Genomic DNA, 14,229 nt, shown 5'->3' with positions numbered 1-14,229 from the left:
AAGAACAAAAGACGAGCCTTGCTAGATCAGGCCAGTGGCCCACCTAGCCCAGAATCCTGTTCTCCCAGTAGCCAACCAGATGCTTCTGGGAAGCCTGCGAGTTCAACATCATGCTTCCTCAAACTTGGCTCCAGATGTTTTGAGACTACAATTCCCATCATCCCTGACCACTGGTCCTGCTAGCTAGGGATCATGGGAGTTGTAGGCCAAAAACATCTGGAGGGCAGAGTTTGAGGAAGCCTGTTCAACATGAACACAAGACACTCTCCCCTCCTGCAATGCTATTCAGATACCTCTGACACTGGAAGCAGAACATCCTCATTGTGGCTACTTTCTTCTTTGCACTTTCTGCAAACCATATATAACTTTATAAACTTGTACGCATCTTGCTTGCCCTTTCTCTACACAAGGAAAGTCCAAAATGCTGCAACCTCTGCTCACAAGGGAACTTGCTCCATCTCCTCGATCAGCTGTGCCTTGCTGGTGTCAACAGATATGACCTCACCGCAAGGCGCAAGTGGGGGACCTTTTTCACCCCCCAAAGCGTCACAGTATCTTCTGATGCCAGTGCAGAAGGTGACCAGAGCAACAAACGTCCCCCCTTCCATACAATAAGTGACTTCCTGCATACACTCTTATCATCTATCCAAACAAGCAAGAGGCGTGATCAGAGTTCAGGGGCCACATTCCAACTCCAGGCAAAAACATGAATGGAGAGCGCAGAGCAGGGCCAATAACAGATGTGGCTAGGGAGGGCCTGAAGCAAGTTTCGGAGGGCCATGCTTCATTCATCTTCCCTATAGCAAAGTGTAGCTTCCTTATCAACAGCAAAGACCAGCTTCCTTGGCAGATAGCCTCGCCTCACAAATACCCATTTGATCACTTCCATCTGCAAATCTGGGTTGTTACAGGTGCCCCATAATACTCATTACACATTTTTAAAAAAAGGTAAAAAATGACAGCACCCACACTTTGGAACTCCGTGCCTATCGACGTCAAGCAAGCTCCTTTTCTGTACCACAATTTTTTGGTGTCCGATATAACCGCTTTGTCTGATACTTTTGACACATTCTTGGTGTCGGATATAACCGCTTTGTTCAGACACATAGAGGTGTCTTGATCTGCTTTTTCACCTTAATTATTTTTAATAAATTATTTTTATTTATCTAAACATCTTAAAACAGTCGCTCTTGAGTGAAATACTGAACTGCTTTATTCTCCAGGAAATGGCATTATTATTATTTGCAGCCTTGCGGCATGCAGCGCAAATCTCTTGGAAACAAAAAAAAAGGTAAATTAAAAATACTGTACCTGGTCGGCTCCGAAGGGCGTGATGTTGGCCTTGACGGAGCCCACGCTGACTCCCACGAGAACCAGTCCCACGAAGCTGGCCACCAGGCAATAGCGGTTGGCTCCCTGCAGCTGGCACGGGGTGTGGGTGATGTTGGGCGACACAGGCACAGAGCAGTTCTCTACGATCCGCAGGGGCATCTCCCCGCAGAGCCACTGGCGGGTGGTGGAGTAAGCCATGGCAGGGAAGACCAGCATGCCCAGCAGGTAGACCGCCATGCTGAACAGGATGGTGGGGAACTTGCCCAGCAGGGCGTCCGCCAACCAGCCCCCGAAGGGCGATACCAGGTAGGTGACGCCCATGAAGAGCAGCAAGGCCTGGCTGGCTTGGGTGCCCTCCCAGTTGTAGGGCACCCCATTGAGGAAAAGCACCAGGTTCGAGGTGATGCCGTAGAATGCCACTCGCTCCAGCATCTCCGCCAGCAGCACCGCAGCACAGGCCAGGCGCCGGCCACGGAAGGCGCTGGCGCTGGGGGAGCTGGGGGGCCCCCGGTGGTCGCCCCCTCCTAAGAGGGGGCTCCTCTCCATTGAATCTTCCATGGGGCGCCGGGAAATCTAAACACCACGGCCAAACTCCAGTGCAATGGAAACACCTTCCAGTCTAAGGGACTAAGCCCACTTACAGCTAGCCTGACCCCCCCAAAAAAACCCCTCCAACTTGCTCACACCCTCAGGGGCCTTCCAACCCCCTGACCTAGCTCCTCCCCAAATCTGCTAATCCAGAACTCTGCAAGCCCAGATCTACCTAAGCTGCCCAGAACCTGTCTCAGCTTTGGGGTTCCTGTGGAAGGCGGGGGGGGTTTCTTTTTTTTCTTTCAGGGCAGGGCTAACTTCTGGATCCCCCACTCCCCCCCGGCTCTCAGCTGTTCCCCATAAAACCCCTTCCTTGCTCCACCCACCCGACCCCAAACTACCCCACCCGGGATTCGAACTCGTGACTTCGCCCCGGTCAGGGCGCCTCCCTCGGCGCGGCTGCGCCTCTACCCCTGCCCTCCCCGCCGCGCCTGCCGAACCGGACCCCGCCGAACCCTCGCGCTCGGCGGCCCTTCCGAGCTCCGCGCTGCCCTCCCTCCCTCCGCCCGCCAACTTCTCTCGGCTGTTGGAATGCCCAGGTCCTCCTCCCCCTCCCGACCAGGGCTGGGGATTCGCGCTCGCTGATTGGCCGCGCCGCGCGGTCGCTCACAGAAGGGAGGCTCTTCCAGGTTCAGCCCTCACGTGGTTAGCCGCGGCAAAATAGAACGCTCCGGGGAGGGAGAACATGCTAATTGAGGCAGGTGCGGGAGAACGGGGGCGTGGCTTGGCTCGCCCAATGCCCTTGCTTTTCATGGTGGGGTATTTTTTTGTCAATGGCAACTCGCGGTCTTATCAATGGAATGAGCGTTGCCGCGTGAGTTACTGTCGCAATACCCTAGTCACGCTTTTTCTTGGAAGTGAACCAAGAGGGCTGGTTTGTTTTTTAAGTACTCATCTATTTACTTTTGTAAAATGTGACTTATAAATTAACGTGCATGCCAGGATACATTTGGGAAAGCAAAACATAGAGCAGGTAATTGTTCTGAACTCTCAGGTGCGAGGACGTACTGCGTTTGGAAGAAAATGCCAGTTGCTGTCGAAAAATAGCGGAAGGCTGTTCCTGAGCTTACACCTAGCTCGCAAGCTTGCCAAACACGTCTGGCTGGGTACTCTGAGCGCTTTTTGACTGGTTACCTGTTCACCCAGTTTTCTATTCAAATACTATTTCGTGGTTGGTTAAATGGGAAGGGAACCTGTAACCCTCAAGGTGTTGCTGAACTACAAACTTCCATCAGCTCTGGCCATGCTTACTGGGGCTGATTTGATTTGATTTACTATATACTATATACTATACCTCTTGATACACATGAATCACAAAACAGCTTACAAACAAACAACAATAACACAATAGACCATGTTTATTTCAAATTTATATTTTTGACTTTTGTATTGAATAAGATTCTTATAATAATTATAAGGTGTGTGATCTTTGTTGTCTATATTGTGGTTTCTTCGGCTTGTAAACTGCCTTGTGCATAGTAATCTAATAAGGCGGTATACAAATTAAAAGTGGGAAAAAATGAAGTGGAAACATAAATCATGCAGAATAATTAACAAATCGTCAGTAAAATAGTTACTGTACAGCATATAAAACACTATTAACAAAACAGGTAAACAATAAGCTAAACAGCACCATTACAGCAAAAGTCATATTATAGGATTCATAAAATACTACAGCATTCATAATATTTAAAGCAATATTAACCACAATAACAAATAGCAATAAAAAAATAAACTAAGCAAAACCTCTGAAGGGCCAGAGTTTCCCCACAACTGCTCTATCTGGCACCTTGCTCCCATATGGTTCATAATGCAAACCCATAAAGCGTCCCCTCTCTTCTGCGTAATAGCCCTGTCCAACACCGCCAAGCCCAAATCGCCTTTTGAAAGATGGAAGCGGAACGGAATGTCCTGAATCTTGTTTCCAGGGAGTTCCCTGTGGAAGGCAACTACAAACGCCTCGCTGATTACCATAGAGCTGAGAAGAAAGGATGGCCGCGTGAGATGCCTAGAAGAGCCGGCAGCAGGTTTCCGGTACCCAACACGAGGGAACGAAGGCGAGAGGGACGTGGCCGGAAGTAGGGCAAGGGAGACAGCTGTGCTCAGCCAGGGCCATGCGGTTGCTCATGCTGGGGGCTCTGCGAGCCCACACCGGGAACGGCACCACCGCGAGGAGGATCCAGTAAGTGCTCCCCGCGCCTCGGGGAGGGGCTCGAGGCACCGGAGCTCCCGCAATAACGGGCAGGCAGGAGTTCGTTAGGTGAATTAGGCTTGCCGCATGCATTTATGTCGTATTTGAGGGTTGCAACATTGACAATAAACAAATTTTCCGGGAGACTCGCAGTGTCTTTTGCAGGCAGAGATCCGTCAGGTGAAGCTGTTGGTCTTTGCATCTCCACACAGACACCCCCACACTGAGTGGAAGTCTTCAACCTCAGATATGCAGATGACACAACCTTGATGGCAGAAAGTGAGGAGGAATTAAAGAACCTTTTAATAAGGGTGAAAGAGGAGAGCGCAAAATATGGTTTGAAACTCAACATAAATAAAAACAAAGATCATGGCCACTGGGCCCATCACCTCCTGGCAAACAGAAGGGGAAGAAATGGAGGCAGTGAGAGATTTTACTTTCTTGGGCTCCATGATCACTGCAGATGGTGACAGCAGCCGCAAAATTAAAAGACGCCTGCTTTGTGGGAGAAAAGCAATGACGAACCTAGACAGCATCCTAAAAAGCAGAGACATCACCTTGCCAACAAAGGTCCGTATAGTTAAAGCTATGGTTTTCCCAGTAGTGATGTATGGAAGTGAGAGCTGGACCATAAAGAAGGCTGATCACCAAATAATTGATGCTTTTGAATTATGGTGCTGGAGGAGACTCTTGAGAGTCCCATGGACTGCAAGAAGATCAAACCTATCCATTCTGAAGGAAATCAGCCCTGAGTGCTCACTGGAAGGACAGATCCTGAAGCTGAGGCTCCAATACTTTGGCCAGCTCATGAGAAGAGAAGACTCCCTGGAAAAGACCCTGATGTTGGGAAAGATGGAGGGCACAAGGAGAAGGGGACGACAGAGGACGAGATGGTTGGACAGTGTTCTCGAAGCTACCAGTATGAGTTTGACCAAACTGCGGGAGGCAGTGGAAGACAGAAGTGCCTGACGTGCTCTGGTCCATGGGGTCACGAAGAGTCGGACACGACTAAACAACAACAAAAGTAGAGGCAAGCAGAAGTCACAACTAAAGCATTCATGACAGGTGGCCATCCAGCCTCTGCTTAAAAACCTCCAAGGAAGAAGAGTGCACCACCTCTCATGGGAGCCTGTTCCACCATCAAACACCTCTTACTGTCAGAAAAACAGTGTAGATTTTTGCATCCTTTTATGTTACACATATGCTGTTTGCTTCTCTGCATCTACACACACACACACACATTGAGTTTCAGTCTGTAACATTTTGCAGTTTTGTGATCAAGTAGCAGCTGATTATGGAGTGTGTGTGTGTGTGTGTATTTGTGTGTATTGTATTGTATGCACACCAGACATTTAAAGCACACAAACTCCCCTATAGTTTGCCATTCATAGAGCTACTGTTCTAATCACCCTTAGCTAGCTGTAGTTTCTAGTACAGTAGTTCCAGGAGACTTGTCCATCCACTATACCACACTGGTATAAACGGCATTTCCGTGCGCTGCTCTGGTTCGCCAGAAGTGGCTTAGTTATGCTGGCCACATGCCCCAGAAGCTGTGTATGGACAAACGCTGGCTCCCTCGGCCTATAGAGTGAGATGAGTGCCGTAACGCCAGAGTCGTCCGCAACTGGACCTAACGGTCAGGGGTACCTTTACCTTTATACCACACTGGATTCCACCCAAAGTTACTGAGATGGAGAGAAGCACCTTGTCTGTGCTGTTTGGCACTGTGGAAAGTTTCTAGCAGATATGTAATGTAAAACTCCGATCTTATTCCATTTTCTTCTGTGCCTGTAGGGATCACCTAGAAGCTGCTGGTCACTCATGTACCCTCATGGATATCTCTTCCTTCAAATCCCCGTTGGCAGTTTCAAATCTCATTCCCTCCGAGAACTTTGAGGCTGCTCTGGGCATTCATCTTTATAAAGCAGGCAGACTTCTGCAAGGTACTGCGGTTTCTGATTTTGTGTGTATTTCGGGTGTTACTGCCATTGTTTTCCCATTTGGGAAAAAGCAAAATCTTCCTACAACCTTTTGCATATTTGTACCTGGTAGAAATTGTCTCCTAGAAATTGTCTCCCCAACCTTGTGGCCTCCAAATGTTCTTGCATGACAGACCCCATCAATCCAGCTAGCGTTGTTTGTCCTCAATGTTTGGATACCGACTGCCATTTTGAATCAAGATGGTGGACCAAAACATTGCTTTGGGGTGACTGCCCATTTGGGGACATTGTTTCAGCTACAGATATAGCCATCAAAGTTGGCATGAGAGTTCCCAAGATGAGGAAAGCAAACTTCACTATGGTGGAGGACGCCATTTTGAATCAAGAGGGTGGACCAAAACGTCACTTTGGCATGACTGCACCCATTGGCATAGGCTTGGCCACCTCAGTAAGTTGTTGCCAAACTCAACATGAGATTTCTTGAGGTGGCAGTCTTTGTCGGCATTTGGACACCGGGAGCCATTTTGAATCAAGATGAAACTTTGGTGTGACATCGCTTGATATTTGGTGTAACAGGTCCAAACTCACAAATCACTCTATGCATTTTAAAATTGCAATGTTTTATGGTTTCCACTAATTCCTTGGTAGTGCCAGGCACTACCCATTAGTAGAGTTATGAAGTGTGAGGATGAACTGTGACGTCTGTGTGGCATTGCAGCTAGAGTGTTGGACTAGGGCATGGGAGACCAGGGTTCGAATCACCACTTGGCCTTGAAGCTCCACTGGGCGACCTCAGGGGCCATTCACATTCTCTCAGCCTAATCTCCCTCGCAGGATTCTTGTAAGAATAAAATAGAGAGGGTTGAAGAGTGTGTGCCATCTTGAGCTCCTTTGAGAAAAGGTGGGATATATAAATATAATAAATAAACAAACTTTGTGATTTAGGATGCCTCCTACTGGGTGGGAAAACCATACAATAATTGGGCAAGCCTGGGTCAACTAGAGCATACATCACATGTCCTCCTTCTGATTTATTTTTAACAAGCGTTTATCCAGAATTTAAAAGCAGCCGTGTTACTAATTAGTGACCATCCCATTGCTATTTGTTAGCTTAATGAGGTGTAAAACTGCTACTTAATTGTATTTGCTTCCCCACCTTCCAGAGCTTAATAGAATGTAAAGCTTAATGCTTTGCCATCCTGATCGGTTGCAGGAAAAGAGTGTTGGCTGCTGGGGTTCATTCTGCTTTAATTGGCAGCAGGTGTGGCAGAGGGACCAGATCTGAGGAGATGCTGAAGCTTTTGGGTTTTGGATGGAGAGAGTAGGGATCTCTCAGCAGCTAGAGAACTTTACTTGACTCTGCAATCCCACACACGCTTACTAAGGAGCAAGCCCTGTTGAAACTGATAGGACTTATTTCTGATTTGCACGTGGAGAGTTGCACTGTAAGATATGGAACCACAAAATGTACTTTCCACTCCAACTTTAGCTCATTGGTTGATTGGCAGACAGTGCTGAGTGCTGGCTTCTGTCAGGGCAAACGGCATTCTAATTTCTGGTTCTAAATGTGTTTTGATGATGATATTCATTTATTTGCTGCCCATCTGACTAGGTTACCGTAGCCACTCTGGGCAGCTTCCAACAAATTCAAACACAGTAAGACATCAAACATTAAAAACTTCCCTATAATGATGAATTTTAAGTATTGTTTTAAACTTTTTGTTTTTATGACTTTGTTTTTAAGAGTTATACTTTTAAACATAGTAAGCCACCTTGAATCCCATCTAGGGAGAAAGGTGGGATATACGTAAATATATTGAACAACAACAACAGGAGTAATCAGGCTGGCTCATTTCATAGAAATCTCTTAGAAAGGTATCTGCACATTTTATTTCGTTATTTTCTAAGAGGGCTAGAGACCCCCCTTTTTAAAATGAAATCTCAGCATCTGGGGGACACCAACAAAGGCTTTTCTGGGTGCCATGGCATCCGTGGCTGCTGGGTTGGCAAGCCACGGGGTACTTTTCTCATGGTTGCCAAAACTTACCTGCCATAAAAGAGATATTGGAAGGACACATGCCAAACACAGGATATATATATATATATATATATATATATATATATATATATATATATATATTTGCTTTCGTAGATTTTCACGGGTACAGGAATGCAGGTTTTGGTGTCTTCGGGTGTCTTCCCGTGTAAGAGTCGGGGTGTCTGTGCGACGTTTCGACGAGGTCTCACTCGTCATCTTCAGGCTGGTGCTTTCGGCTTCTTGTTACTGGAACAGAGCAGAGTCTGGTGTTTGAGTTCCTATAAATACTGTTGAGGGGTGTGGTCATTAAGTGTAGATTAGTTGCTAAAGCTTTCGTGTCTTGACCTCTTGAGCTTGTGAAGAGTTTTTCTGAGAAGATGGCTGTGCTGCATTTAGTTGTGCTCTGGCTTGGCTTCGTGTATAGGGGCGAGCTATGGTTTTGTGCCTTGTGCCAGCCAGATCTGTGAAATACCCTGCAAAGGGTCTATGAAATACCCTGCAAAGTCTGCCCAGCCACGTACATTGGACAAACAAACAGACGAATAAATGCACGTATCGCAGAACACAAGAATGCCGTCAAAAAAGAAGAAAAAACTTCCTCTCTTTTCCAACACATGAAAGAAACAGGACACGAAATTAATTTTGCAGATTCCAAATTGCTCTTTAACATGGAACATCACCACAAGAGAATAATCATGGAAGCCATCGAGATAGAGAAACACCCTCACAACATGAACAAGCGTGACGACACGTCCCGCCTGCCAGACATCTGGAAATTAGCCCTCCCCACAAAAACCGACACCAGAACCAGAGGCACACAGAACGCCGTCACCAATCAACCACACCAGACCCAAACCCAGACCCTCTCCACAGACATATTACAGACTCCATCCAGTAGCCAAACTATAGTGGCACCTCCGGATGCTGCACCCCCCTGCAATCCCTACACAGATCTGGCTGGCACAAGGCACAAAACCATAGCTCGCCCCTATACACGAAGCCAAGCCAGAGCACAACTAAATGCAGCACAGCCATCTTCTCAGAAAAACTCTTCACAAGCTCAAGAGGTCAAGACACGAAAGCTTTAGCAACTAATCTACACTTAATGACCCACCCAGTGATATTCTGAATATCACTCATGAAATCACCCAAGATATCCCTCAAGTAATTAAGGAACAAAAGAAGAAAAGGCACACTAATCTAGGAACTTCCTCTTTGCCCAGAACGTTGGAGGCTATACACCACACCCCTCAACAGTATTTATAGGAACTCAAACACCAGACTCTGCTCTGTTCCAGTAACAAGAAGCCGAAAGCACCAGCCTGAAGATGACGAGTGAGACCTCGTCGAAACGTCGCACAGACACCCCGACTCTTACACGGGAAGACACCCGAAGACACCAAAACCTGCATATTTTTGGTGTCTTCGGGTGTCTTCCCGTGTAAGAGTCGGGGTGTCTGTGCGACGTTTCGACGAGACACCCCGACTCTTACACGGGAAGACACCCGAAGACACCAAAACCTGCATTCCTGTACCCGTGAAAATCTACGAAAGCATATATATATATATATATATACACATATATAAAATGGAATCTTTTCTTCATTATCGGAATGTAAAATTCTGATAGGGTGCCCAGACTTGTAATATGTATAATTTGACATTGGGCTTTTAAAATATAATTTAATCATTAGGCGGCCATTGCAAAGGCAGTGTAGGAAGACCATAAGAAGAATAAGAAGTCTCAATTAAATTTAATCAAATTAACCCTTGCACCTCTGGGCTTTTTGCAGGCAGCGGGATTCCTTTTGGAATCATCTTTGGTGGAACCGACCTCAATGAAGATGCCAAGTGTGACGAAAAGGCCAAAGTGATGGGGAGAGTGTTGGAGGAAGCCAGGTAGAGGAACGAGCCAGATTTGATTACTACCTTGGGTAGTAATATAGCCAGTCTGTGTTACTCCTTCTTTGCCCTTCTCCCCATCTCGGATATCTTATCCATATTTCTTGATTATGAGGATGTTGTTGTTTACATAGTGTCTTCCCTCCCTCAGCCTAAATTTACCGCCTTAATTTTTGCGCTGGCAGCAGCAGAGCAAAGTGAGAGGGAAATAGAGGGAGGAAATGATAGTTTTAAATGGATAAAAGGGACCCCTAACCATTAGGTCCAGTCGCGGATAACTCTGGGGTTGCGGCACTCATCTTGCTTTACTAGCCGAGGGAGCCGGCGTTTGTCCTCAGACAGCTTCTGGGTCATGTGGCCAGCATGACTAAGCCACTTCTGGTGAACCAGAGCAGTGCACGGAAACTCTGTTTACCTTCCCACTGGAGTAAAATACTCACTACAAACAGCTCTCTGTATGAGCACCTTGTGACAAACCACCACCCGATTTGAGGTTTGCTTAACCCAAATCTGTCCACTGCTTTCCAGCTGAAGAATCAGCAAAATTTGAGTGATGCCGCTCCTTAAACCGTCATGTGATAGGATGTTCAAAGATACATTTTTTTTGAAGGCAAGGTTTTCTGAATTTTGGCTTCGTGTTGCTAAAATTAGCCGATTACCACAGACTACCCTGAGTTTGCTGATGAAAAAATGTTTGTGCTGCCATTTGGTAGCACATACCTTTGCAAGACAGGGTTTTCAGCTGCTGTGAGGACAAAATGCTGTAGCAGGCTATGTATCTGCAATGATCTTGAGAGTATGTCTGACAACCGTCTAACCCCCACGTTGACCTACTTGTTGGCAAAATGCGTACTGAATTTTGGAAGATTTAGGATGGGTAAAAGGAAATCCTTCTTCATGGGGCACATGGCTAAACTCTGGAACTGGCTCCCCCAGGAAGGGGTGGTGACCATCAACTTGAATGGCTTTAAAAGAGGATTAGACATATTCATAGAGGAGAGACCCATTGATGGCTACTACTTCATGATGGATGGGACGCGGGTGGTGCTGTGGGTTAAACCACAGAGCCTAGGACTTGCCGATCAGAAGGTTGCCGGTTTGAATCCCCGCGATGGGGTGAGCTCGATCCCAGTTCCTGCCAACCTAGCAGTTCGAAAGCACGTCCAAGTGCAAGTAGATAAATAGGTAACGCTCCGGTGGGAAGGTAAACGGCGTTTCTGTGCACTGCTCTGGTTCGCCAGAAGCGGCTTAGTCATGCTGGCCACATGACCCGGAAGCTGTACGCCGGCTCCCTCGGCCAATAATGTTAGATGAGCGCCGCAACCCCAGAGTTGGTTACGACTGGACCTAATGGTCAGGGGTCCCTTTACCTTTACCTTTACTTCATGATGGATACGTTGTACCTCCACAGTTGAAGACAGCAATGCTTCTAAAATACCCATTGCTGGAAGCCACAGGAGGAGAGAGTGTTCATGCGCTTGATTCCTGCTTGCTGATTTCCCACAGTCATCCAGTTGGCCACTGTGAGACCAGGAAACTAGATGAGCCACTGGTCTGATCCAGCAGGATCCACTTATGTATTCTGCCATCCCAGTGATACTTCCCCAAATGGGCTTCTGTCATGAACATTAACTGTTAAAAATATTCATAATTCGTTATAGCTTAACACGGCTAGTATAACTGTATGTTTTTGGAATAAATTTTTATAGCTTATGAAGCAATATCCCACAATCCCATGATTGGTGTTCTCAAATTCCCATTAAAAAAAAAGGTGGATAATGTTGCAAGAACTGTAGATATTTCAACAAATTCCACATTAATGGAGGCATTAAGTAAATTTATGTGTGGGTGCCTCGAGTAATGGTTATAAAACAGGCAAATGCAGTAAAAAACCTATGAAACCAATGGCTGCTGAAGACCTAAAGTCCAGAATTTGTGTGACAATAAATCGATGGTTTGCCATACCTAGTAAATTTGGACTTCTGGGCCACCGTACTGAAAAGGTTGGGAACCACAGCTAGAGGAGAGCAGGGCTCTGAAGTTGCTTCAGCAGCCACCAGACTGAGCCCTATTTCCATAGCTGTCAACTGTCCCTTATTTGGCGGGAAAGTCCCTTATCCCAGCGCTGTGTCCCGCCGCTGTCCCTTGTTGATGATGTCCCTTAAATTTCCCGGGTTTCAAAGGAAGTAGCTCCTCTCCCTCCCTGCCTGCCGGCCAGGGAGGAGGGAAGCTCCAACTGTGTTGCTTGGCTGCGTTGCTCACCCAAGAAGGAGTCTAAGAACGACTGGGGGGGTGGAGCTTGCATGCCTTGTGCCGATCAAATCAGCTGCGTTGCCTGGGGACTCACCTTTGCTCAGCGCTTCCCAGCGGAGAGGTGACAGTGGTTTCCCTTGCTGCATCCCCTTTGCCGGGTTGCTGCGCTGTGGGAACCACCGCTTGAGGCTTCGTTTGGCTGCTGGCTGGGCTTTCTGCCTTTGGCTCGGAGGGGCTCAGAAGTTGAACATACCTGTGCTTGGAAAATCCCTTGTTTTCTTTGATCCCTTGCTCCTGATCCCTTTGATCCCTTGGTCCTGATCCCTTATTTTCAAGGCTGCTGGTCCCTTATTTTCAAATCTGTAAGTTGACAGCTATGCCTATTTCTACACAGACTGGCAGCAACTTTCTAGGCTTTCATGACATGTGTCTGTCTTGAAAAGCTGGGGATTAAACCTGGGGCCTTCTGCATGCAGAGCATATGTTCTACCAGTGAGACACAGCCCTTTCCTTTCCAGTAACTGAGTGTGGGTTGCCAGTACAAACTACTGGCAGAACTGTGTGATTTACCTGCTACATATTCCGCCAGATTCTGTAAGGGTGGGGAGGTGGGAGCAGAAGCTCATTCCGCTTCATAAAAGAGCATGCCATTGTTCCGTTTTATTTTATTTTAATCAAACTCTTCTTAAATGTTGGTGATTCTCCCTGAGGGCATATTTTTTAATTTGGCAGTCTTATCACTGGACAGGCCATGAGCCACAGTTTCCCTCCAACTCAAGGGCGTGATAGATGGGAGATACAATTTGCACTGAAAAGAATTTGGAGCAAGGTGTTTGAGCGAAAGTCCATGTCTTTGGCTAGGTTTTTGATCATCTTTAAAGCTCTTGGGTTTTAGCATAGGCTGTCTAGTGTGACGATTAACCTCCTGAGAAAAGCCTGGGGCCCAACAGCCTCTGCTTATTTCAGAACAATAGGCAAACCTTATAAGATCAGAGGAAGATGCTGCCTTGTACTGAATTTGCCCATTTTGCTCAGTATTGCCTGCACGGACTGGCAGGGTTTCCAGCAGGAAATCTTTCCCAGCCCCAGCAGCAGATGTCATTGGGAAATGAACCTGGGACTTCCTGAATGCAAGACAGGTGTTTTGCCCCTGAGCTATGGCCCTTGCCCTGCCCTTACGCGAAGCACAAGCAAAATAAAAAGAGAAAGGTCAAAGCAGAATGCCAGCAGAAGGTAAAGAATATTTGAAAGAACGAGGAAGGCAAAAGAGAAGTCTGTATACAAGTGTGAGTGTCTAAAACAGAGCTTTCCAAACTTTTCATGTTGGTGACACACTTTTTAGATATGCATCATTTTGCATCACAGTAATTTAGTTTTTTGGGATGCGGGTGGTGCTGTGGGTTAAACCACAGAGCCTAGGACTTGCCGATCAGAAGGTCGGCGGTTCGAATCCCCGCGACGGGGTGAGCTCCAGTTGCTTGGTCCCTGCTCCTGCCAACCTAGTAGTTCGAAAGCATGTCAAAAGTACAAGTAGATAAATAGGCGGGAAGGTAAACGGCGTTTCCGTGTGCTGCTCTGGTTCGCCAGAAGCGGCTTAGTCCTGCTGGCCACATGACTCGGAATGCCGGCTCCCTCGGCCAATAAAGCGAGATGAGTGCTGCAACCCTAGAGTTGGTCACGGCTGGACCTAATAGTCAGGGGTCCCTTTACCTTTTTAATTCAGTTTTACTAGCAAACCGGAGGTTAAACTAAGCCCTTTCCAGCCCTGGGGGGAGCGTGGGAAGCGTTTGTGCAACACAACTACACACTACACCCGACACACTAATGTGCCACGACAAACAGTTTGGACAGCTCTGGTCTAGATCATTGGGTCCTGATTTGACCTCCCTTTATTCTTAATGCCTCTAGGTTTGCAGTGTCCTTCACAGAGTCAATGAAGGAAGCAGCTGCAGTGTATTGGGTACGTAATTATGGCTTTTCCA

At 47.1% G+C, this 14,229-nt stretch overlaps 2 protein-coding genes across 6 annotated transcripts in view; one reads left to right on the top strand and one right to left on the bottom strand.

Moving 5' to 3' along the window:
• Positions 1-2,251, bottom strand: part of SLC15A4 (solute carrier family 15 member 4) — a 60,280-nt gene extending 58,029 nt beyond the window's left edge. Inside the window, exon 1 of one of the 2 annotated variants that reach the window (XM_082204147.1) lies at positions 1,312-2,251. In XM_082204147.1, coding sequence (XP_082060273.1) covers positions 1,312-1,890 — 579 coding nt within the window. In that variant the 5' untranslated portion in view covers positions 1,891-2,251. The remainder of the gene's footprint in view (positions 1-1,311) is intronic. The other variant, XM_082204146.1, reaches the window with a different exon arrangement.
• GLT1D1 (glycosyltransferase 1 domain containing 1) overlaps positions 1-14,229 on the top strand; it is a 144,710-nt gene that overhangs the window by 82,611 nt on the left and 47,870 nt on the right. For 2 of the 4 annotated variants that reach the window (XM_082204167.1, XM_082204166.1), the window contains exons 1-4: positions 3,968-4,105; positions 5,909-6,057; positions 9,886-9,991; positions 14,156-14,207. In XM_082204167.1, the coding sequence (XP_082060293.1) occupies positions 4,038-4,105; positions 5,909-6,057; positions 9,886-9,991; positions 14,156-14,207 (375 nt within the window). In that variant the 5' untranslated portion in view covers positions 3,968-4,037. Of the gene's footprint in view, positions 1-3,967; positions 4,184-5,133; positions 5,145-5,908; positions 6,058-9,885; positions 9,992-14,155; positions 14,208-14,229 lie in introns of those variants that run through there. The other 2 variants (XM_082204169.1, XM_082204168.1) reach the window with 2 other exon arrangements.

Source organism: Podarcis vaucheri (genome assembly GCF_965113315.1).
Source record: "Podarcis vaucheri genome assembly, chromosome: 16".
Lineage (NCBI taxonomy): Eukaryota > Metazoa > Chordata > Lepidosauria > Squamata > Lacertidae > Podarcis > Podarcis vaucheri.
The sequence above is the reverse complement of the archived record's forward strand: the minus strand, read 5'-3'. Positions and strand labels throughout refer to the sequence as shown.